This window comes from Malus sylvestris, chromosome 3 (assembly GCF_916048215.2).
Source record: "Malus sylvestris chromosome 3, drMalSylv7.2, whole genome shotgun sequence".
In the NCBI taxonomy this organism is placed as follows: Eukaryota; Viridiplantae; Streptophyta; class Magnoliopsida; order Rosales; family Rosaceae; genus Malus; species Malus sylvestris.
The window spans coordinates 17,127,595-17,149,969 of record NC_062262.1 but is presented as its reverse complement, the minus strand read 5'-3'; the positions used below and the strand labels follow the sequence as shown (position 1 = coordinate 17,149,969).

Here is a 22,375-nt window from a genome sequence, read left to right as displayed (position 1 = left end):
GTCATCTCATCAGCCTTCTCGGCGAAGTGAGGTGTTACAAGTGATTACATTCGGCACGTTGAAAGCCGAATTTGATATTGAACTTCGTAAAAATAGTAACCTTGTCTTCAGGTTCGAGAGCCCAAGAGGCCGAGACGTGTTCCTTTCTCGGCCGCAATCGCGAGACGCAGAGGTCAGCTGCGCACCCAACGCAACATCAACAAATTTACTCCTCGGCCGAGCTCGGCCGACGAGTTGGCACGCCCCGCAATCACCGAAGGACGTAGTTAGCTTATAGATTACTCGGCCTGCGCGCCACGTAGGCTTTGTAGTTTCTAGGGTCAACAACCGGACAGAGAAATTTTTAGTTGTGATGAAAATACAAGTGGTACATCATATGTTTTAATAGGAATTGTGAGAAATTTTATTTTTAAGTTATTAACTTTTTAACGCACATATCTCATCATTTGTTTAGTAACACGTGATGTATTATGTACCGGTTACATTGAAAAATCTCTTGTACGGACATCTTTCCCTTAAAAGCAAACTGATTAAAATCAATTGCATCGTTGGTGCCTGAATCCCAACCTCTCATTCTGCAGATCATATTCCACATAGAAATTCTACAGCAGAAAGCTCCCTATAATTATGGAAGGCCCGGAGGAGGAAACTTCCGGCCCACCAAGCTCCTTCTCACTCATAATCGTCAAGCACACCAGATCGTCACCCGCAATCGCCATATAATTCTCCACCGGCAGCGCCACCTCAGCCCCTCCTTTGAAGTGAAACGTCACCACCGGAAACGCCGCACTTTTGGTTCCGGAAATACTGTAACACGGCTTTAACCCGCTCACAGCCTCCACTTCCTCAGCTCTCTTGTAACCTACGGCTGCCATCTGTCTCGCAAACTCTCCCGACACGCGCTGTGACACCTCGGGTGCCATGATCGTGAACGTGGTCCCGGAATTAATGATCGTCCCACCGGAGCCTCTTGAGTCCGGCCTTAAGTACCTATACGGAATTTTCACGCTCCACCGTCCCACCTTGATTTGGCGGAGACCCACGTAGTAGTAGAGGGAGAAAGCCGGTCTCTCGGGTACTAATGGGTTGCTTACAAACGGCGTGTAGATAACACCCGTAGTTTTCTTGGCGGATTTTTTTCCAGCGTCGAGAACCAGGAGGCTGCTTTTGTTAGTGTCATCGAAAAGCCGGGACAGAAGGCAGTAGGAGAGCTTTTTGAGCCCCAGTTGAGCGGGGAGAGAAGCAGGGCCTCGGCCCAATCCGGCAATGCCGGCTGGGGTTGGTGGGTAGAGCTAACGGAGCAGCCGACGAGGAAATCGGGTACGGATCGGGTGGGAAGGTCGAGGGTCTCAGAGAGCGGGATTCCAGTTGTTTCCCCTAAGCCGTAGACGAATGTGAAGGCAGGGCACATCTGGGTGCAGTTTTTGGAATTTGGCCGGCAAGCTTGGCACTGAAAACGGGGGGATTTGTTGTGAAACATAGCGCATTTAGAATCGGAGCAGCCGAGGATTTTGGAGGATGAGGACAATTTGGGAATAAATGGTTTGAGATAAGAGGGGCAGTTGACGCATTGGTAGTTTTTGGTGAAAGGGAACCAAGTGAAGTGGCTGCCAGTGTCCATGATGAAAGAGAGGGTTTGGGGAGGGGTACCAAAGCTAAGGGGTATGGAGTAGCCGCCGTAGCTTTGGGAGAAGACCGGGGTGGCGGTGCGGTGGGTGGTGGTGGTTTGGGGGTTTTTGAGGTGGTGGGCTTTTTTTAGAGATGAGGCTGCTAAGTTGTTGAGGTGTTGGGATGGATGAAGATGTGCATATGGATGTGGATGCGGGTTTCTGTGGAAATGTGAGAGTGGAATGGTGGTAATATTGGAAGAAATGGAAGGTAGAAGGAGAAGTAGAGGGAGCAGAAACAGGAAGATAGAGGAAGCCATGAATGTGTCTCAGAGATTTAGTTTAGAGAGAGAGAGAGAGAGAGAGAGAGAGAGAGAGAGAAGGCTTTAACGTTGCTTTGCAAGGACAGAGTATCAGTGTCGGTTAGGCTTTGATACAATGCAAACAGGTGGCTCTTTGCATGTGTATAAGCATGCAAAGGAAGGCTTACATGTCAACCCAAAGGGCCAAGAGGACAAAGGGACAAAGGCATAGGATAAGTTTTTGATGGTTTTACATGCAAAACAACGTTACTTGCAGAATGCAGCATTATAATTTGTCTTCGGGTTGAGGTGTCGGAAATACAATTATGCAGCAGCTCCAAAGTGACCAACAGATTCCTCTTCTCATTTAGGAGGACACACATGCGCAACATGTTTAATGTTCCCGTGGCATTCCGGTTCAATAATACAATACCAAAACTCTAAGGTGGCAACCAACCCATTTTATGTTGGTTGCTCTTTGCATTTGGACGTAAAAAAATACTTCTAAGTTCCTGATTCTCTATTAACCAAGTCCACAAATGCTCAATAATACTGATTAGCAAGATGATCACTCCCAAAGCAACCATCCCCCTAATCTCGATTTCATCCAATTCAATTACCCAATAACTATACGCCCTTCTATTTCTAATTATTCGATCAAGATTATCTCTAATACCAAACTAATTACACCATAAAACTATAGCAAGTGGCTTAGTTGTAAGAGCGCGGACTACGATTGGCACAGTGAAATTCTTTATAGCATCTCAGGTTCAAAAATGATGAATAATCATGGCTTGCCACCCGTTGTTTAAAAAAAAATATTCAAATCTAACCAGTGTAAATTGTAACAATAGCCCTTCAACTTTAATCAAATTAGAGCAGCAGTTCATCAACTAAAAATTCATAACTATTAGTCTTTCTACTCATCAAAACGTGTAATTATGATCATTTTCATCAACTTCATTAGAATTTTGTCAAATGAGTTATGTTGAAAAGACCATTGCTACAATTGAGAGAGACCATTGATAATAAATTTTTAATTAAATAATCATTATTTCAATTGAGTTAAAATTTGTGGAACATTGCTACAATCTGCTAACTCCGCCTATGTCTTACATGGCCGGTCCCAAGCCCGGATAAAGGAGGAGGGGGAGGGCGTCAGGTAGTCGACAGCCGGCACTCCATGATCACGTCGAATCCTTATGAAAATGAATCCAGAACAAAATCGCGCTAAAGCTAGGGCGTCACCCGTAAGTGGCGCGCTGTGTGGCCCGAGCACAGTGATAAGTGAGCAAGGGTCGCTGTATCTCCATCGGCACCCGGATGCAGTGTTAAATGAGCAAGGGGGCCATAGAAACTTCTTTTCGAACGACTCCACTCAAAGTTGTTTGGGAGCATATGCTCCTATCAACTTTACCCGGGACACACAAAAGAAGTACTTTGACCCTATTAGACGGGGGAGGGTGAAGAAGCTAGGACAGAAGGGTAGAGTTCAAGAGAGCAAAATGCGTTTAGGAACGTGGAATATAGGAACCTTAACGGGAAAATCTATGGAAGTAGTGGAAGTTATGGTGAGGAGAAGGATAAATATTATGTGCCTACAAGAAACTAAGTGGGTTGGTAGTAAGGCAAAGGATCTAGAAAACTCAGGGTTTAAACTTTGGTATTCGGGCACAAATAGAACGAGAAACGGTGTTGGCATCATCGTGGACAAGACCTTGGTACAAGATGTTGTAGATATCAAGAGGGTAGGAGATAGAATCATGGCAATCAAGATTGTAATAGGACAAGAACTTATCAATGTGATTAGTGCGTACGCACCTCAAGTAGGGTTGGATACGAGTTCGAAGGAGAAATTTTGGGAAGATCTTGGAGACTTGGTGCAAGGAATTGCTCAGACGGAGAAGTTATTTATAGGAGGAGATTTAAATGGACACGTGGGCAGGGAGACAGGCAACTATGGAGGTTTTCATGGTGGCCATGGTTTTGGGGAGAGAAACGAGGATGGGGAAGCTATCTTGGATTTTGCAATGGCATATGATCTCTTCTTAGCCAACACCTTCTTTAAGAAGAGAGAAGAACATGTGATCACCTACAAGAGTGGGTCGTCAAAAACACAAATAGATTTTCTTCTAATGAGGAAAGGGGATCGTATAACTTGTAAGGATTGCAAAGTTATACCAGGAGAGAGCGTGGCTAATCAACATCGCTTGTTGGTGATGGATGTACATATCAAAAGAGTAAGACAAAAGAACAAGACTTGGAAGTGCCCAAGAACTAGATGGTGGAATCTAAAAGAAGAAAAACAAGCCATTTTCAAAGAGAAGGTAATCACCCAATGTGTGTGGGATAGAGAGGGGGAAGCTAGCCAAATGTGGGATTCCATGGCTAGTTGTATCCGAAAAGTAGCAAAAGAGGTATTACGAGAGTCCAAGGGCTTTGCCCCACACCAAAAGGAATCTTGGTGGTGGAATGAGGAGGTACAAACAAAGGTGAAGGCTAAGAAGGAATGTTGTAAAGCCTTATACAAGGAGAGGACCGATGAAAATGGTGAAAGGTATAGAAAAGCGAAGCAAGAGGCGAAGAAAGCTGTCAGAGAAGCTAAGTTAGCGGCTTACGACGATATGTATAAACGACTAGATACCAAAGAAGGAGAGTTGGATATCTATAAACTAGCTAGAGCAAGGGAAAAGAAGACAAGGGACCTAAACCAAGTGAGGTGCATCAAGGATGAGGATGGAAAGGTTCTTGCTACAGAGAACGCGGTTAAAGACAGATGGAGAGGTTATTTTCATAATCTTTTCAATGAAGGACATGAAAGGAGTGCTTCTTTAGGGGAGTTGAGTAACTCAGAAGAGTGTAGAAACTACTCCTTTTATCGTCGAATCCGGAAGGAAGAAGTGGTTGTAGCTTTGAAGAAGATGAAGCATAGAAAAGCAATAGGCCCAGACGATATACCAATCGAAGTGTGGAAAGTTTTGGGAGAGACAGGTATAACATGGCTCACTGACCTTTTCAATAGGATTTTGAAAACGAAGAAGATGCCAAATGAGTGGCGAACGAGCACTTTGGTGCCTATCTACAAGAATAAGGGCGACGTACAAAATTGCATGAACTATAGGGGTATTAAGCTAATGAGTCATACAATGAAGCTCTGGGAGAGAGTCATTGAGCATAGATTGAGGCAAGAGACACGGGTTTCGGACAACCAATTCGGGTTCATGCCAGGGCGCTCAACCATGGAGGCAATCTATCTCTTACGAAGATTGATGGAAAGATATAGAGATGGGAAAAAGGATTTACACATGGTCTTTATAGATTTGGAAAAAGCGTATGATAGGGTCCCAAGAGACATTCTTTGGAGGATTTTAGAGAAGAAAGGAGTACGAGTAGCATATATCCAAGCTATAAAGGATATGTATGAAGGAGCAAAGACTGCCGTAAGAACTCATGAAGGACAAACCGAAAGCTTTCTCATAACTGTAGGATTACATCAAGGCTCATCCTTAAGTCCTTACCTTTTTGCGTTGGTAATGGATGAGTTAACAGGACATATTCAAGATGATATTCCTTGGTGTCTGCTTTTCGCAGACGATATAGTGTTGATAGATGAAACTCAGGAAGGGGTAAATGCAAAGCTTAACCTTTGGAGAGAAGTGTTGGAATCTAAAGGTCTTCGCCTAAGCCGATCAAAGACAGAATATATGGAGTGCAAGTTCAGTGCAAATGGAGGCCAAAACGAGTTAGGGGTGAGGATCGGAGATCAAGAAATACCAAAGAGCGACCGTTTTCGTTACCTAGGATCTATCTTGCAAAAGAACGGAGAATTAGATGGAGATCTCAACCATAGAATACAAGCTGGATGGATGAAGTGGAAGAGTGCATCCGGCGTGTTGTGTGACCGCCGTATGCCACTGAAGCTCAAGGGAAAATTTTATAGGACGGCAATAAGGCCGGCGATGCTGTATGGCACAGAATGTTGGGCGGTGAAACATCAACACGTACACAAAATGGGTGTAGCGGAGATGAGGATGCTTCGTTGGATGTGTGGGCACACGAGAAAGGATAAGATTAGGAATGAGGATATCCGGGGTAAAGTAGGAGTAGCCGAAATTGAAGGAAAGACGAGAGAAAATCGGTTACGGTGGTTTGGACATGTGCAAAGAAGGCCTACTGACGCTCCGATTAGAAGATGCGACTATGGGACAGAGGTTCAGGGCCGAAGGGGTAGAGGAAGACCTAGGAAAACTTTGGAAGAGACTCTAAGAAAAGACTTAGAGTACTTGGATCTAACGAAGGACATGACACAGGATCGAGCACAATGGCGTTCTAAGATTCATATAGCCGATCCCACTCAGTGACTTGGATTTTCCAAGTCTCCAACCAAGAAGTTTTCCTCACTCGGGAAATTAAGGGAACACTACCCCAACCTACATGCTCCACTCAGAAAGCTTCAACATACAAGCTTCAACAAAAGAAAATTCAAAGAACTTAGCGAAGAAGGCTTTGGTGTATTTAACACAATACGTTGAAATGAAGGAAAGCTTATTTATTGATATCCCCGATAAGCTACAAATATGTACATATACATGAGTCAAAATAAACACACAAGAGGGAGCCTTCACAAAGGTTGCTTAGGAGAAGTCTCAGCAGTCGGTAGAGCCCCAGAAAGAGAAGGCACCGGAGGGGGATCATTTGGAGCCTCAGTACTGGACAGAACCCTAGGAGGAGGAGGCATCAGAGGTTGATCATTTGGAGCTTCATTACGCGGTACAGCCCCAGAAGACGAAGGCAATAAATGCCTTTGGAACAAACCCACAAATCTCTGATGATCAAGTAAAACCTGACCATCAGTTTCCTTCATCTGGTCAAGCTTCCTCTTCATGTTTGTAGCATAGTCATGTGCGAGCCGGTGCAACTGTTTATTCTCATGCTTGAGCCCTCTAATCTCCTGTTTGAGACTCATCACTTCAGCCGCCAATGATTCAACTTGGCGGGTTCGAGCAAATAGGCGTTGGGCCATATTAGACACAGAACCTGCACACTGAACACTGAGAGCCAGCGAATCCTTAACAGCTAACTCATCAGACCGTTTGGAAAGTAGTCTGTTATCTTTGGGAGTGAGAAGGTTCCTGGCCACCACCGCAGCGGTCATATCATTCTTCATCACGGAATCCCCAACGGTAAGAGGACCAGTTGGGGAGACGAAGGATGGGCGCCATATGTTGTCTGGAGAAGGCGGGGCTGCCTCTTCAACAAGGTTCAAGTCAAAACGACGGTCGGAGGGGCCAGACATTTTCAAAGGTGTTGAAGAGAGAAGAGGTCGGACAAATCAAGATATTAGAAGTGCAAGAATGAAGCTTCTACTGGTGGAGATTCAAGTGTGCTTTGGAACTTAATGCCAGCCTCTATAAAAATCTGCACTCGACGGAGCTTCAGAAATCAAAGAAGCGCCTGCTCAGAAATCGAAGAGGCGTTTGCTTTCTCAAAAGTTGGGCTGCTTAGAGATCACGAGGGTTGATCTCAGAAATCGAAGAGCCGTTTGCTTTCTCAAAAGTTGGGCTGCTCAAAGACCACGAAGGCCGATCTCAGAAATCGAAGAGGCGCTCGCTTTCTCAAAAGCTGGGCTCCCTAGAGACCACGAGGGCCGATCTCAGAAATCGAAGAGGCACCTACTTTTCCAGCCTTGTCAGCACCTGTCACACGCACACTCAGCTTTGCGGAAATTATGGGCATTCTGTCAAAGACTTCTGGGGAAGTAGAAAACACATGAATCTTACTGTTCAATCACCCACTTCCCACACGCAACAATAGCTCATGGGTACCACAGATAACTTTGCCAAAGTTCTCTGCCAAAGTTGAGCACGTGAAGCTTGCAGCTCCCACTACATCGCTCTGACCAAGAAGGGTAAAAGAATAGCAAAGAAACAGCACTAACAAAGTTTAGACCCATAAATTTTGAAGGTCTAGCTACCATATTATTACCCACAAGGGTAAAGGAACAGTACCACTGCTGGATAATTGGAAAGTCCATGTATGTCAACCTCTGTGCTTCGTGGCAAGGTAGACTAGCAAACATGCCCAACCTTTACTCACATTCGAGAAAACACTCCCAATAAGATTGCTTGCTCCAAAATCGAAGAGGCACCGTCCTCCGAATCTAAAGAGCCAGACTCCTAACATGACTACTTTCTTAAAAATCGAAGAGCGGGTAAAGGAACAGTATCATTGCTGGATAATTGGAAAGTCCCTGTGTGTCAACCTCTGTGCTTCGTGGCAAGGTAGACTAGCAAACATGCCCAACCTTTACTCACATTCGAGAAAACACTCCCAACAAGATTGCTTGCTCCAAAATCGAAGAGGCACCACCCTCCGAATCTCGAGAGCCACTCTCCCAACATGATTACTTTCTCAAAAATCGAAGAGACACTGCTCCCCGAATCTCGAGAGCCAGACCCCCAGCATGATTGCTTTCTCAAAAATCGGTGAGGCACCGTTCTCCGAATCAATCGAAGAGGCGCTCGCTTTCTCAAAAGCTGGGCTGCTCAGAGACCACGAGGGCCGATCTCAGAAATCGAAGAGGCACCTACTTTTCTAGCCTTGTCAGCACCTGTCACACGCACACTCAGCTTTGCAGAAATTATGGGCATTTTGTCGAAGACTTCTGGTGAAGTAGAAAGCACATGAATCTTACTGTTCAATCACCCACTTCCCACACGCAACAATAACTCATGGGTACCACAGATCACTTTGCCAAAGTTCTCTGCCAAAGTTGAGCACGTGAAGCTTGCAGCTCCCACTACATCGCTCTGACCAAGAAAGGTAAAAGAATAGCAAAGAAACAGCACTAACAAAGTTTAGACACATAAATTTTGAAGGTCTAGCTACCATATTATTACCCACAAGGGTAAAGGAACAGTACCACTGCTGGATAATTGGAAAGTCCCTGTGTGTCAACCTCTGTGCTTCGTGGCAAGGTAGACTAGCAAACATGCCCAACCTTTACTCACATTCGAGAAAACAGTCCCAACAAGATTGCTTGCTCCAAAATCGAAGAGGCACCGTCTTCCGAATCTCGAGAGCCAGACTCCCAACATGACTACTTTCTCAAAATCGAAGAGAGGGTAAAGGAACAGTACCATTGCTGGATAATTGGAAAGTCCCTGTGTGTCAACCTTTGTGCTTCGTGGCAAGGTAGACTAGCAAACATGTCCAACCTTTACTCACATTCGAGACAACACTCCCAACAAGATTGCTTGCTCCAAAATCGAAGAGGCACCGCCTTCCTAATCTCGAGAGCCAGACTCCCAACATGATTACTTCCTCAAAAATCGAAGAGACACTGCTCTCCGAATCTCGAGAGTCAGACCCCCAGCATGATTGCTTTCTCAAAAATCGAAGAGGCATCGTTCTCCGAATCTCGAGAGCCAGATACCACAGACCACTTTTTCAAAGTGCTCTGACAGAGTTAAAACATGTGAAACTGGCAGCTCCCACTACCGTGCTATGACCAAGCAGGGTAAAGGAATAGCATTACTACTTGTTGTTAGGGAGACTCCTATATATGTCGACCTCCATCCCCAACGGACAGGCAGACTTGCAAAAATGCTCAACCCTTCATCATATCTGAGAGGGCACTCCCAACAAAGCCTTTCGAAATATTCAGCTTTCTTTCCCCCCGATAATACCTCTGCAAACAAGCTATACTAGAGCAAGAATATCTCATATCATCAGGGTTAAAAGCAAGAGTATCCCATATCATGCTTTTTCCCTGTTTTTTCTTTTGGCCTTGTTTTTACCTGCAAGACAAGGAGAAAGAGAGCAATCAGTCAGTACTTGGAATCAAGCTTCCAGCCAGGAACTGACTGCCTGGAACCCCTTACCTGATTACTTACCTGGCATTGCTCTCGAGTACTCATCTTCATCATCTTATGTTTCCAGGGAAGATTCCGCATCTGCTTGAGGAACAGATAGGGCAAGTGCGAAGGATACAAGGAAGCATGTGGAGACAAGCGTAACAGCACACGTGCCGATACATCCATTACTCTGTCAAAAGCAAAAGTATCCCATATCAGCAGGGTGGAACGTACTCTAGATTTGATGGACTTGTTTTGACCCTCAAATTCTTCAGTCGGCCTTATACTCTGGAGGAAACCAGAAAACCCTCCAGCTCAGTTCAAGAATAAGCCTGTGGAAAGTTACTTCTTCAAAAGCAAAAGTATCTCATATCATCTCTTCTCATTTTTCTTCTCTTTATCCTTCATGCTGCTGCAAGATGGGGAGAAGGTGAACAATCAGTCGGAGCTCTGATTGCTTACCTTGTCTGTCACCTCTTTCAGCAGACCCCCTAGCTCGGCGACTTGGGGGACTCCTACTACATGGTTTGTATCGCGCTTGACCAAGCCTGAAACTACAAGTAAGCTTCAAGTGAAATTGATACATTACCTTGTGCATCTCCACCAGTTAAAGATACCACCCCTGGATGGAGGAAGAGTACTTCCAGAGAAGATGCCACATCTACCTATGAGACAGATAAGGCAAGTCAAGACGACACCACACTCCGATACTTAGAAGTTTCATGATTACGAGATCATTATCCCACAATATTTCCTAATGTCATTTGTACTAAATCATTCACTCGTACTCACTAAAGGAGAGCTTGAACCTATGTACTTGTGTAAACCCTTCACAATTAATGAGAACTCTTCTATTCCGTGGGCGTAGCCAATCTGGGTGAACCACGTACATCTTGTGTTTGCTTTCCTATCTCTATCCATTTATATACTTATCCACACTAATGACCGGAGCAATCTAGCGAAGATCACAAAAAGCGACCGTTTTCGTTACCTAGGATCTATCTTGCAAGAGAACGGAGAATTAGATGGAGATCTCAACCATAGAATACGAGCTGGATGGAAAGAGTGCATCCGGCGTGTTGTGTGACCGTCGTAGGCCACTGAAGCTCAAGGGAAAATTTTATAGGACGGCAATAAGGCCAGCGATGTTGTATGGCAGAGAATGTTGGGTGGTGAAGCATCAACACGTACACAAAATGGGTGTAGCGGAGATGAGGATGTTTCGTGGGATGTGTGGGCACACGAGAAAGGATAAGATTGGAAATGAGGATATCCGAGGTAAAGTAGGAGTAGCCGAAATTGTAGGAAAGATGAGAGAAAATCGGCTCTGGTGATTTGGACATGTGCAAAGAAGGCCGACTGACGCTCCGGTTCGAAGATGTGACTACGGGACAGAGGTTCAGGGCCGAAGGGGTAGAGGAAGACCTAGGAAAACTTTGGAAGAGACTCTAAGAAAAGACTTAGAGTACTTGGATCTAACGGAGGGCATGACACAAAACCGAGCGCAATGACGTTCTAGGATTCATATAGCCAACCCCACTTAGTGGGAAAAGGCTTTGTTGTTGTTGTTGTTGTTGTTGCTACAATCTGCTCATATATCAATCAAAATCATAGTAAACAAACAAAATAAAAATAAAGTACCTTAAATCTCTCCAACTTCTACACATCTTTATAGAGCAACTGGGATTTGGATTTGGGTATTTGCTCCGGTGGCAGGAGGCAATTCACGATCATCTTCCCCTTCATCACTCCTCTGAAAATCGCCTCCACAACATCAATAAAGTTCTGTTTCTGCTGAAACGCGCCGACCCATTTGCTGTGGTCCGCAGTTCCCGAATCCATCTTTTTGTGGTGGGCATTGAAGAAGAAGATGGTCGACGGGATCAGAGCAATGTCGACATCGTAGACTTGAATTCCCGCCGAATCAGTATCGACGAGCGCGACCGTCGCGAACTTGGAGATCTCCAGCGCCGTTTTGGCGAGAGCGTCGTCGAGGAGAAGGCAAGCGGAAGCGGAGGACGAGGACTTTGTCGATGGTGGATCGGATGATGGAATCCACCTCCTGCTTCTTCGTCAGTGTTGTCAATACGTAACTCATGACTCTCTCTCTCTCTGTTCTTCTTCCTCACCTGAATTCTGAATTCCTCTAGAAGGACGATGGGAGCGGCAGATTCAAACCCAGTCAGGAAATTCCACAACAGAAAATTGAAATCAGAGAGGATGAATAAAATTTTGGGAAACAGAAAACAGGAATATTGGTGTAGTCAAATTTCGATCCAAATCACATTTGGTGATCCTGATTTCAATTTTGTAAATGGGGATTCTGAACTTGTAGACATGTACTATATTACCACTTGAATTTTTTGTATTTTTCTTTTTTACCACGGATTTGGATCCTCTCTCCTGAGCTAACGGATCCTCTGACCAAGTGTTATTTACCGTTGAATTTTCATCCAACGGCTATAATTATTATAACATAGCATTTATGGAGATATTTTCTTCAATTATCATAAGACCATAATCAATTCGGCTTCAAAATAATATTGTCTGGGTCAATATTGCACCAAAGTTGCGGGTTTGTAGAATCCCAATTTAGTAATTCCCATCACAAGCGTTTGAAAATTTAATGGGAAATTTTATTTGAACCCATAAAATATCTCTCTACGCTCAACTTAAAATTTAAATATAAATTATCTTTTTTATCTTATTGCATAATTACAATCAAGTACAAGATAGAATTCACTATAAAATTAAAATTTATCACTAAACCCACTCAATAATGAAACCCTATCATCACATCAAACCCTACTATCACACAATATTTATCTTCATTCTAGCTAAAATTCTAAGATGCTTTCATAGAGAAAAACATACTCTTCTTGACCGAAGAATAGTGATTTTGAAGTTTTGAATCCTCCAATTAAGGTGTGAATCGATTTATGCAATTTTTTTTTCTTTTCATTTCAATTTTTTGGTATTTAGGAACAAAATTAGCGCATTCACTGTGACGTACGCCTAGAAGATAAATATAAGTTAAAGTCAATAATAAAATAAATGTTCAATTTATAGCCTAGACTAGAGATGTAATTTTATTGGCCTTTTGGTTGACAACTATAGCATCCCCATAGATTAGTATGTACTTGTTTCTGGGAAAGTAGTGAATTTCTGATAAAAATACAGTCTCGTGTGGAGAGCACACAACAAACTATCTTTATGCTTTCTAAACTGCACGTTGCCTATTTTGTATAACTTAACCATTGATTCATTGAATATAATTTATAAGCTCTAACTAATTAAGCTTGAACTTGGAAAATGTAGAGCAAGGATCGAACATTAGTATTGAGATGATACAATTTCTTTAAACTTGACTCAATTGTATATTAGAGTGACCAATATTTAGGGGTGGAATTTTTCCCTGAAAATCTTGAACCGTCCCGAAATTTGACCAAAAAATTATCCAAACTGAATTTCCCGAAACCGAACCCATCCCGAAAGTTTCAGTTTGGGATTCGGCCACAAGTTTGAATGCGTTCGGTAATCCCGAACCAAACCGAATGTTATATCTATATATATATATATATATATATATTTATTTATTTATTTATTTTTAATTTATAATTAGAAATTACTTGGACTGTTGGATTGGTTAAGATCTAATCCAACCGTCCATTGAGTTAGGTCATTTTGTTATCCTCCTTCCTTCGATCTCCCGAACACTCACACTCTCACTCAATCTTTCGAATGGCTCTCATGCTCCCGCCGCTCTGCTCCTCCATCGATTTGAGTCACGGCGCTCCTCCCGTCCTTTGTCCACTTCAACGGCGCTCCTCCTACCCTCTGTCCCCTTCATTCAACGAAGCGAATCTGACACCAATCGAGTCCCAAAATCTAGGTAAGGGTTTCTGAATTTTTGAAATCTATGTCTACTGATGCGAGAGTGAGAGGTTAATTAATGGAACGTAATCATCCTTTGCTTCTTCTTTTTTTGCTTGAATCGTGTTTTCTCTCTCTTTTGGGATTTGATTTCGAATTAGGGAGGGTGCAGTGCAATGCAGGACCTGTATGCCTTTGGAAGGGTAGGTGCACGAATTCATGGGTTCATTCAGATTAAGATTAAGGTGGGTGGGCGCACGAATTTGTAGAATAAAATTATAGGGGATGGGGAAATAGGACCTGCACGAAATGCAGGGGGTTTCGGATTAGGGTGGGTGCAGTGCAGGACTGCAGGCCTTTGGGACTTGGGAGGTGATTCACGTGATAGAACCCCACTTCAACCTTTACTCAAATGCAAGATATACTAACAAGAGCACTAATACAATCAAATATTCATTCACCCTTTGCATCTGCACATATCTCAACTTATATAGCTGGTTACAAGCTAAAGAAATCCAACTCAACAATTGACACCTGGTTAACAAAGTGATGCCACTTGGCATCCTAAAATTACCCCTTCCTTAGAAATCAACATTGTCCTCAAGGTTTAGCTTCGAAAATTCCAGTAGCATTCTTTTGATTATGATTTGGCAATGGATCCAACTATTATAGGTTGATCTAAAGACAATGAGCGACATAAGCCAATAGTATATAACAACACCATTCCTATTAATTTGCTGCAACAATATATGCTTTCACAAGTAGTACGAAGACTGATATGTTTTTCCCTTGTAAACGAGCAACAACATATGTACTGAACTAATGAAACCATAAGTTTGTGCTTCCACCAAGGTATAAAATATTGATAATATCGGAAATATTGGTAGTTCAAAAACACGGAAATATCGAGATATTATCAATATCGATAAAAACAACATGGAAACCACGGAAATTGTAAGAAAAACTTGAAAATTTTTATTGAAACTTTGCATGATGTTTATTTAGTCAATTATCTATTAGTTTATCACAAAAAATTGGAAGGAAATGCATTACATTATGGATTTAACTGATTTAAGTTGATTATATAGTGAGCTGGCAAACATTGTGAGTGTAGAAAATATGTAGTAATTAATGAAAGAAGTTTAAACACATCATAATCATTTATATATAATGAATTAGTACAATATTTTACACTTTATACATTACATGGTAACCGCAGTAACGTTATACGATTTATACAGTTGACCCCATTTAATAGTATAAGGTTTTGTTATTGTGGTTGTTGTAAACAAGTTACAATTGTTGCCATCAAGATTTCATATAAAGAAACAAACACATTGCACTAAAACAAAACCAAGACTAGCATGTGTTACATTTGTGTTTTTTTTAGGAACACACTAACAAATGATCCTAAATCTTATGTGTTTATATGTCCAAGATTATTTCTTAATGATCCAAGCAAGGAAAACAAGGTAAGTGAAAATTAAACCTGAATTTCTAAATAAGTTTGACAAAACAAGAATTTTGGCAATTACCAAGTTTGAGTCCATTTCCTCCATTATGACTTATCACTTATGTAACAAATACATCCACATTATACCGACCCTTGAGTGGCTGTGTTGGTCACGGGTCCGGTTCAAACTGGATTGAATGAGAATTCAAATCCTCAAAAGTGAGAGAGAGAAGAGTGACTTGAAGCAAGCCACGTATCCTCAGAAGTGAGACGTGGGAGTGGCTTGAAACAGGCCAAGTGTTCTCTCTACACACTCAGTAACTATAGCCAAATGCTTTTCTTCTTCCTCGCTTGACTCTGTAATCTGTATACTCTGCAAATTGTTTCTCTCGTCCGTCTGTTTCTTGTTCCTCTCTCTACTCTACTCTATACACACGAAGGTTTACTTTGCGCCTCTCAAAGCCACACCTCCACACCTTTAAAAAACACAGCAGCGCGCAGCAACATGAGGGGCTTCACGACTTGCAGGTTTCTGACTTGAGTAGAGGGCGGACAATCGCGCCTGAGCTTCATTTCCGGCGAGGGGAGGGGCGATGTAGCTTCGCCTATGTTCAGATCCAAATCGTGCGGCCACGGAAGAACGGAGGTGGAGAGTCAATGACGGCAGCGGCGCTTCGTCGGAGGTCAATGGGATGCAGGATCTCAGGTGTTACAGCGCGTCCTACGCGTCCTCAGTGCACCGGCAGCATCAACAGCAAACCCAGGCGGGAAACAACAGCGAGAAGTTCAGGAAAGGGAAGTCAGCGAACGGATCGGTGACGGAGCTTGAGCGATCCAGAGCTGCAGATGAAGAAGCGATATTATTGATATTATCGATAATATCGTGATATTTTGACGATAAGTAAATGGATAAGTATAAAAATATCGTCATCTCACCAAAACGATATTATCGGCGAAATATCGCCGATAATATCGATATTTTAATCCTTGGCTTCCACCAAGAGCTTACTGCTGAAAACATTAACTCCACATTACACCCTCCCAAAAATTTGAGCAATGGTACTGACCAAAGAGTCATCTTAGAATTGCTGCACAAATCAAGTTCTGCAGAGTAATTTTCATTTCGAATTCCTCCTCTAGATCTTGAACCAAGTTCTCGGTCTGCTTCAACAAATCATTCAACTATTCAACTTCTCTTTTATTTCTATAAAAGAAGATATTATGCCAATAGCAATCCCAAGATAGAGAAAAATTACTCCAACCAGTGAACCTTCAGAATGTAAGTGTTTTCCATCGACCAATTTATTGGCACTGCTCAATTTTCTATTCCTCCCCTTTCCGGTCTTACTTGTCGTCTTCTTGGGCAAATCCAAATAACCAAGTTTTGGTGGTGGAGGAAACCCACATGCATTTCCATTAGTTTCCAAATAGGCTTCCTTATGTTGCTTATTTTCCTTGACCCCAATCTGAGCTTTAAAATGGCCACCACTTGCTCTGCTGATGATTCGGTTTCCATTAGTAACAAACAAACCCTGTTCTTTTGCCGAGTTAACAATTCCATCGCACAGCTTACTGCGTTTTGATTCTCTTATCACCCACAGGAAATGCAGTCCACTTCCTTTCAATCCCAGTGCCAACTCCTCCATCTGTTTTGCACTAAAAAACACCATGCTTCCGAAGGAAACATACACAATCGATTTGGGTGGCTTTTCTTCCAACTATTTGGCGCATTCAATAGAATCTCTAGATGCATTCATACAAGAAATATGAATATTCAGAGTAACCATATACCTGAATTTTGAGACACCACCCTTATCCCGAATACCCTTGCAATATCACATGTCACAATTAACAAAACCACAACATATGGAGTCTGGAATTTCCTCAAACACATTGAGTGCAAGACAAGTTTTCGCAACATGTCCAATAAAGGGGTCAGCTTCCTCTAAAAAATTCATCTTTTTCGCATTAAGAACAAAATCCAACGCACAGATTGCTAGAAAATCCACTGAGTTGAATTCATAGAGACAAACAGTTCCATTCTTGTTATATGCAGTAGCATTTTCAGATTCATTTGTACAAGAAGAAATAAAGATTGTACCTGAATATTCTTGAATGGTTCTTCCAAATCTTGTCTTTTGGTAAGCCTCGACCCTTGTCACAAATTCCTTTATGGTAACAGAGTTGAAGAATAAGAACAACACTAATAGAAGCATCTTCTTGTGCCAAAATGGTTTCAACTTTTCCAATAGATTTCGAATTTGAGAGCCTTTGAATAGTGGTTCCTCCATTGTCATGAATTCCCTTGTAGTAGTAGCCAATGGAACGATTGAAAACAACACAAAAATCAGAGTCCTTGCAGCTTGCCAGTAAATCTATTGACTCAAAATTGGAGAGAAAATTGGTACCACATTTATTATGAATGCTCATATGGTACCCAAGCTTAATATCAAGAATGTAACCTGAGTTCGACATTTTTTCGAACAGGTAAAGTGCACGCGAACTAAGCAATTTAGCTTTCTCGAACTCAACATTAGAAACATGAATTTCCAAAATAAAAACTTGGAATTCGCCATTCTTACAATCAGATTCAAGAATAGTCAGTGATTTCCAATGAAAATGCCTTTGAATATTTGTTCCGCCTTTGTCATGAGTGAATTTATGGAAGCCAAGCTTTAAAGAAGCAATGTCGAACGTTTGCTGCCGTCCAATGAATACATGGTGGGCATCATTTTCACTAAATTTTGCAATTGAAATTAAAACCACTTCAGGACAAGAACAAAAACCCACGTCACAGAGCAAGGAGTCTTCACCTTCCTTGGTCCACAACTTCGAAGCATCAACTTTTTTCTCCATTCCTATAAAGTTACAATCAGAAACAGGAAACCCAGAAACCAAATCCTTTGTGGTGTCTGTCATGCAATCAAAATCAAGAAATGGAGGACTTTTCACTGAATCTTTAGCTTCCCTGTCAAACAAATCAAAAACCTTTTCGTTCTTCCTAGCCTGTTCACTTCGAAAGAACCCAAAACTTTCTTGAAATCTGGGGTTGGAACGAAATGTCGCACAATCATCGTTGTGGTGTTTGTCGTAGTCGCGAACCTTCTTGAATTTCTTCAATATGGGTTGTAGACAAAGACGAGTCTTGGGCTTGTATCTTGGATGAAACTGAGACCATAATTCATCTACTTTCTCTCGAGCTCGAACCTTTTTGTTGTGGAAAGATTGAAGCTTGAGAACGAGTTGATTCGATTTCACAAGAGAGATAGGAGATGCCATTTTGGTGAACAGCAGATGCCAGCCTATATCACATTTGTCCATAAAATCGCAGTATAGTTTCTCAAATTGAGCATCAAAAGAATCTTAACGAGCTTCCATGGCGTCAAATCGCTGGATAAGCACATTGAGAGTGTCGTTAATCGCAACAAGATAGTTATAAGATTCCATGGCTTCCTTCGTCAACGCATGATTCAATCGGCAAGAGAGAAGGGATTAAGGGATCAAGACTGGCTCGATGCCAATGATAGAACCCCACTTCAACCTTTACTCAAATGCAAGATATACTAACAAGAACACTAATACAATCAAATATTCATTCACCCTTTGCATCTGCACATATCTCAGCTTATATAGCTGGCTACAAGCTAAAGAGATCCAACTAAACGATTGACACCTGGTTAACAAAGTGATGCCACTTGGCATCGTAACATCACGGGTGCACGAAATTGTAAGGAATGGTGGAAGTTTATGGGTTTGTGCAGGATCTGTTTGTGTTTGATTATGTTTAAGTTTATGTTTATGTTAATGAATCAATGAAACTTTGATCTGTGTGTACATGATTTTTTTTTGGCTTTAAGGCCCAATTCCGAAGTGTCTTGAAAATTCCGAAATAGTTTCGGGAATCCCGAATTTCGGGAAGTGAATAGTTTCGGTTCGATTTCTGGATATAAAATCTCATCCCGAAATATTTTGGTTTGGGATTCAGGTTTGGGGTTTCGGTTTGAGATCCTGACCCGAACCAACCCTGCTGGTATTGCACCATATCCAGACCAGGTCCTTGCCTTTGTATATCAAAGTGACAAATACGAAGCAAAAAAAAGGATTAAGCACAAGACAAATGTGAGAGATATTGCTCTCTTTAAGCCTTGAATGAGTTGTATAACATTGATTTTGGGTTTTTATTTTTTGAATGGGTGCAAAGATAAATTTTCTAAATTGAATTGAGTTTGTGAGGGTAATTTAGTTAGTGAGTTTGGGTTTAAAGAGATATTGATAGTTTAATTAAAAGTAATATGGGTGTAGAGAGTAAGTTGGGTGTAAAGAGAAGTTATATGAGTTCAAATAAAATTTCCCAAATTTAATATGTACATAAATTAATATGAACAACACACTCACTTACTAACCAATATAAAAAAAATCATAAAAACTCACCGTAAATATAATACTAGATTTTTGCATAACTTCTACTCATGATATTTGTCATTCCATAAGGCTTAGTGACAACATAAAACACACAAATTTCTATGCAAATATGTACTCATTATCTTGTGTCCCTCTTCACTTAATGCTAATATATATCCCAACAATCAATTTTCACTTCAATTCTTCAACAACTCATGACAAAATCAAACCCGAAATCAATTTCTCCCTTTGCCTTCATAACCTTACTCTAACACCGCTACAGAAAAAAAAAAAAAAAGTCTTTTATCTTCATACAAATTGATTCCAGTAAGCCCTAGGAAGTGAATTTACTTTCAGGAAAAATAGATGGAAAGTAACATAGGTAGTAAATTCCAACAATTAAGAGAATATAAGCGGTAAAAGTTAAAAGGGGTTTTTGAACTTTAATCCTTGAAGAAGATTAAAATTTAATAAAAACCTGATGTTAGATTACATATTGATTTTAGTCCTTGAATGTGTACGTAATTCAAATTTATGTTATATTTTTGTTTTAATATTTAATGGAATCTAACACACACCGACCAGAGTCGACGCTGGCCGTCACCTGAAGGTGACATAACCAAAGGTGCAAGTGATGTAAAAATGTGGATAAATTAAAACCGAAACTATAACTTATTTAAACTACTAAAGTGAGTGCGTAGTAGTGGGTAGAACCCATAAACTACAAATGTTCAGAGCATAGATAACATAAATGTAAAGCAGTTGAACTAGAGAAGTACTTATTACACAACTAGGATAAGTTCCTACACTAAAAATGGAGATATGTCAAAATCGCTATCATATCCTCGCACGCCACAGAGTGATTCAGCTATCTAGGACCTAGAGGGGCGAAAAACAGAAGGGTGAGTGGGCACAAAAACAAAGGTTTACAAAATCCATTTATTTTTTGAACATACTAACCCCTCGTTGTAAAACATGTATAGTTTCCAGAAAATCATACTACATATAAGTATGAAATCAAATGCATGCTAACAGTAAATCTAGAAGTATGCCATAACTCAATATCTCATCAGCAATATAAATATAATCATGTGCTCAATAATCTATACTAGCACGCAAGTCGGAGTCACCTAATGTGATCTGTACAACTGCACTTATGGCTCATCAATATATGCTAGCACACAAGTCGAAATCGCCTAATGCGACTTGTATGACATGACTAGGTGTAATAATAATATACGCTTTAGTGCTACAATCATGTGAAGACTAGCGCTATTCACTGTCACATACGAGTCGGAATTACCTATTGCAATTTTAAGACAGGACTAACACCTACTTGGATCCAAGGTGAGCGTGAGGTGCTGATGTGAACAACACGTGAAAGACTAGCCTGGCCATGGGCTGAGCACTAACACTTGGGTGTAGCAATGATGAGCAGACTATATGAATGTAAACATGCCATAATGATTCAACAGTTTCAATCAACATAATAACCTTACCTAGACCTACCTGCGCATCCCATAATTATTTTAGCATTTCACAACAGTACAACATTTATGAGCAGGTAAAATGCATATGAATATGCCATGACAATATATAAATCTCAACCACATAACAACATTTTTAAAATTAATAAAAACATGGCATAAAATGCCTAAATCAATTTAAAACCATTTGTGGAAACAAAATGCCCACTCACTGGTATATCGATGGATCATAGCCCCCTAGTCTCGCTTGTCCTCATGGTAAGCCTCCCCTATATGCGAAACAACTAATAATTTAGTTTAATAACACATATACTAAAACTTAGATAAAATCCTCATAGTTTGCTCAAACGGAGGGTTTGAATATACGAAAAGTATTTTTTGGTTTCGTAGTTCAATAAAATTTTCGTTCTAACTCCGAATTCAATTCTGTTTGTGCCTATGTGTTCGTACCGTCAAGTACTTCGAGAATATGGTAAATTAATAGCTCATATATGTCATGTAATGACGGTCAACGAAAGTCAACAATCTCGCCACTATGGGCATTTTCGTCAATTCACTCTTTATAAAATCGTAAAATTAGAGACGGGTTGTTACACCCATATGTAATATATTAGCCTTTTCTTTATTAGTAGTCAAGCTTTTTACATCTACATCTACGTATTAGTTTAAGACAAGATGTCATATATGATAAATGCTCTTAACAACGAGTACTTAAGAGTTTTGTAGTTCGAGTGATTGAAAATAATATTCATGCACACCATCTTAAGTATTCAATTCCCCATCTTCATTATCATTTGTATTCAAGATGAAATAGTTAACAATTTATTCCAAAACGCACCTCTAATTTTTCAAGAACCAGAATCTCATTTCAAAAATGTAGAAGTAACACTATCATTCGTTATCCATATGAAAATCGACAATAAACTTCAAGTATAGTCATTTCAAAACTTATAAATAATTCATATAATATGAAGTGAGATGGGTAATATGTGCATGAGCGAATTGGGGCTCAAAATCGAGTTGGGTTTGGGTTGACATGAACGGGCAAGACATTAACCCAACCCAACCCAACCCAATAAACAATCGGGTTAAAGGCGGGTTGGGTTTGGGCAGATTTTGTCTTCATTTTAACTAACCAGATCGGTTTTGAAATAGGGTTGAGCATGGACGGATTTGGGTTGACCCAACCTAAGTTGCACGTGGGGAAGTGGGTTGAGCCTCACAACGGGTTAGCGATAATGTGGTTCAAATTCGCATTTAGCAAGAATCAAACCTAAACCTCTCACTTACCAGTGAAGAAGAATTCTCTGATCATACTAAGTAACTGGTGTGTGTTATATTTGCAGTAAATTTTTATGCCAAATCGCTCACAATGTTATCTTGTACGAGTATCTAT

At 41.1% G+C, this 22,375-nt stretch overlaps 1 protein-coding gene and 2 pseudogenes across 1 annotated transcript; all 3 read right to left on the bottom strand.

Moving 5' to 3' along the window:
- Positions 1-513: 513 nt before the first annotated feature.
- On the bottom strand, positions 514-1,952 carry LOC126616729 (probable aspartyl protease At4g16563; annotated as a pseudogene).
- Positions 1,953-10,914: 8,962 nt separating this feature from the next.
- Positions 10,915-12,041, bottom strand: LOC126615112 (uncharacterized; annotated as a pseudogene).
- Positions 12,042-16,165: 4,124 nt separating this feature from the next.
- On the bottom strand, positions 16,166-18,370 carry LOC126617035 (uncharacterized). The gene is made up of 4 exons (XM_050285111.1): positions 17,882-18,370; positions 17,193-17,791; positions 16,348-16,747; positions 16,166-16,252 (listed from the first exon to the last, which is right to left on the bottom strand). Exons 1-4 carry the CDS (start codon positions 18,368-18,370, stop codon positions 16,166-16,168), a joined length of 1,575 nt encoding a protein of 524 aa, XP_050141068.1.
- Between the last annotated feature and the right edge of the window lie 4,005 nt (positions 18,371-22,375).